This window comes from Musca vetustissima, unplaced genomic scaffold, assembly GCF_032173495.1.
Source record: "Musca vetustissima isolate MV318-11 ecotype Yass unplaced genomic scaffold, APGP_CSIRO_Mvet_v1 utg1786, whole genome shotgun sequence".
NCBI lineage: Eukaryota > Metazoa > Arthropoda > Insecta > Diptera > Muscidae > Musca > Musca vetustissima.
Genome location: NW_026873028.1, coordinates 139,519 through 142,016, shown reverse-complemented (window position 1 = coordinate 142,016; position 2,498 = coordinate 139,519). Strand labels below are relative to the sequence as shown.

The window sequence follows — 2,498 nt, the reverse complement described above, 5'->3', positions numbered from 1 at the left end:
TGTTCTTGTAATTTTAAACAAAAAAAGAAATATAAACGAAAAAATCTGAATTTTAAAGAGCAAGTTCGACAAAACACTTAAAAACATTTTCTAAATGAATTTGTGTAAACAAATCGCATGAATCGGTTTTTTATTTTCAAAATATTTTTGACATATCATTGTTCTACAGCAGTTGTTTGTTGTAATCGATTGCTGATGCGCCTACCTTATTAAATCTGCCTTGGACACAACTCTAGAATTATTAATCCGTTGATGAAATTTCATTTATAACGTTGTGGAAAAAGTACAATTATCAAATACATAAACACAAGAGAAAAGAAAATAACAATACCATATTTAGCCAAAAGAGATATCGATTTTGTACTAAGACAGAGGCATATAAACAACATAGAATATGGCCTTAACCGTTGGACAACTAATTATGGATGCCCAGAGAATGGCGAGTCGTGTAAAAGAATTGGACGCCCTAAGCAGCGCCTTACTTGTGGAGGCCGAAGGTAACAACCGTTATGTGGAAAGTTTACGTCAGTACCAAGACGAGGTGGACTCCCTAAATCGCATTGCCAACAATAAGACCAATGTGGAAATGGTCAATCGCATTCAACAGCAAAATGCAAACAGTTCTGAAATACTAAAGGAAAATCGTGAACTGAAGGTGTGTATCGAGGATTATGAAAGAGCAATGGACTTGATAATGCAGAAGTACCGGGAACACACAAGCAGCAAGGTACTGGAGAGCAAGCTGAATTTCAAGGAGGTCTACAACGAAAAACTTTGGAAAATTATACGCGAGCAGAGGGAAAAAATCAATGAAATGGCTGCGGTCATGCAGAGAGCTGCCTCGATAGATGACGATTGTGATTTGGAATTGATAACACGGCTGCGTTTGGAGAACAAGGCTCTGCGAGAATTGCTACAAATCTCCAAACAATTTGGCACATTCAGTCGACCTATACGCTTCAACGAACACTTGTTGGAAGAAAAGGGCGTGCAAACAGATTATAGTGGTGATGATTCAGCCGACGAGCTCTCCCTGTCCGGCGCTTCAATCGAAAATGCAAATAACAATTCAGTCATCCAACTGGATACGAGATCAACTTCGCCGAATGTGGCCATGAACTGCTCAAATACAGGACACTGCTCAATTCTCACGAAATTGGCGATGTGGGCGATAATAATAATTTAACACCTGCCACCGACTCGGTAAATGCGACCTCAAATGCGTCAGCCGCTGTTGCTGGAGTGCCAGCAACTGCTTCCAATTCTGAGGAGAACAAAATGTCAGCAACGACTACTACCATAGACCATAACAATCCAAGCGCTTCTGCTGGTATAGAAGCCACAACAATCAATACAACCAACACCATTGCAAAAACTCATCCCTCAAATTCCAATAGCTTGACCACTGCCAGTGCAACATGATGTTGTGTGTCCAGTAATTAATAATTTTTCTCGGATAGAACTTTGATTAATCAACACTCTTTAATACAATGAAATGAATTGTTATAATATATATTTATGTTTCTATATTATGAACATCCGAATGCTCGGCCCTTTCTATTTTCTTGTAAATTCAAGGAAAACATAACAGAGTCATGTTTAAACATAATCTTTTATACTTAAACTAGTTGTTTTTTAAACAAAGAGTCATCCGACACTCTCCCCTACAACTAACCTAAGCCACTTTCCATTTTGTACACTCCTCTCACCACATTAACATATTCCGTCTCTCATCGTCGTCACCATATATAACTAATACACATTTATTCACTTATTTAATTTAATCAAGAAACCAACCCGCAACCAACATTGATATTGACAGAGTATGTACTAATACGTGTGTGTGTCTATGTATAAAGCGAATTATAGAAGGGAAGGCGGCACCTCTCTTGGCTGTCGCCAATTAAGTTCAGATTTTTTTCCTAATCTACCCTTCGGTGTCTCCTATGGACTAGGGGAATCTTAATTCAAACTTTAATTAAGAACTAAAGTAAAAATTATTATAATATGCGCGTACAGAATTAATTAACATGCGTATGTACATTGTAACAATGATCCATTAGGCGATCGATCGCATTTGAAAGCAGTTGAGAACGTTACAACGTTACATTCTTATATCACACAAATAGATAAGAATGCATGATAGATGGAAATGTGAAATAATTTCTGTTTCGGGTGAACTTAATGATCCAAATTACAATGAAAGACAGTTGGTAAAGTTGCTCATCAGGCATATTGGGCAGCGACTTGCAAAGATCGTTTACGATTATTTGTATTTATTAAATGAAAAATTTCTTCTGCATTTATATTTTGTATTTCGATAAACGTAATCTACTTTTTGCCTTAAAATTGCCACAACTTAGTGGGAATTTTACTTAATGAATAGGTATGTGTTTCTAGTTCGGCATATACTAGTAGTTGGTATTTTTATACACTCAGCCTTATGTCTAATGAGGGTATATGCACTTTGATACGTCAAAAGTGTGTCTCATCGAAAT

The 2,498-nt window shown here is 36.9% G+C and overlaps 1 protein-coding gene across 1 annotated transcript; it reads left to right on the top strand.

Moving 5' to 3' along the window:
- Nucleotides 1-394: 394 nt before the first annotated feature.
- On the top strand, nt 395-1,186 carry LOC133322201 (FGFR1 oncogene partner 2 homolog). Its single transcript, XM_061531242.1, has one exon. It carries the CDS (start codon nt 395-397, stop codon nt 1,184-1,186), a length of 792 nt encoding a protein of 263 aa, XP_061387226.1.
- The last annotated feature ends 1,312 nt before the right edge of the window (nt 1,187-2,498 follow it).

Excerpts from the sequence above, each read along its gene's own strand:
- LOC133322201 (XM_061531242.1), top strand. The coding sequence starts at position 395 with ATGGCCTTAACCGTTGGACAACTAATTATGGATGCCCAGAGAATGGCG.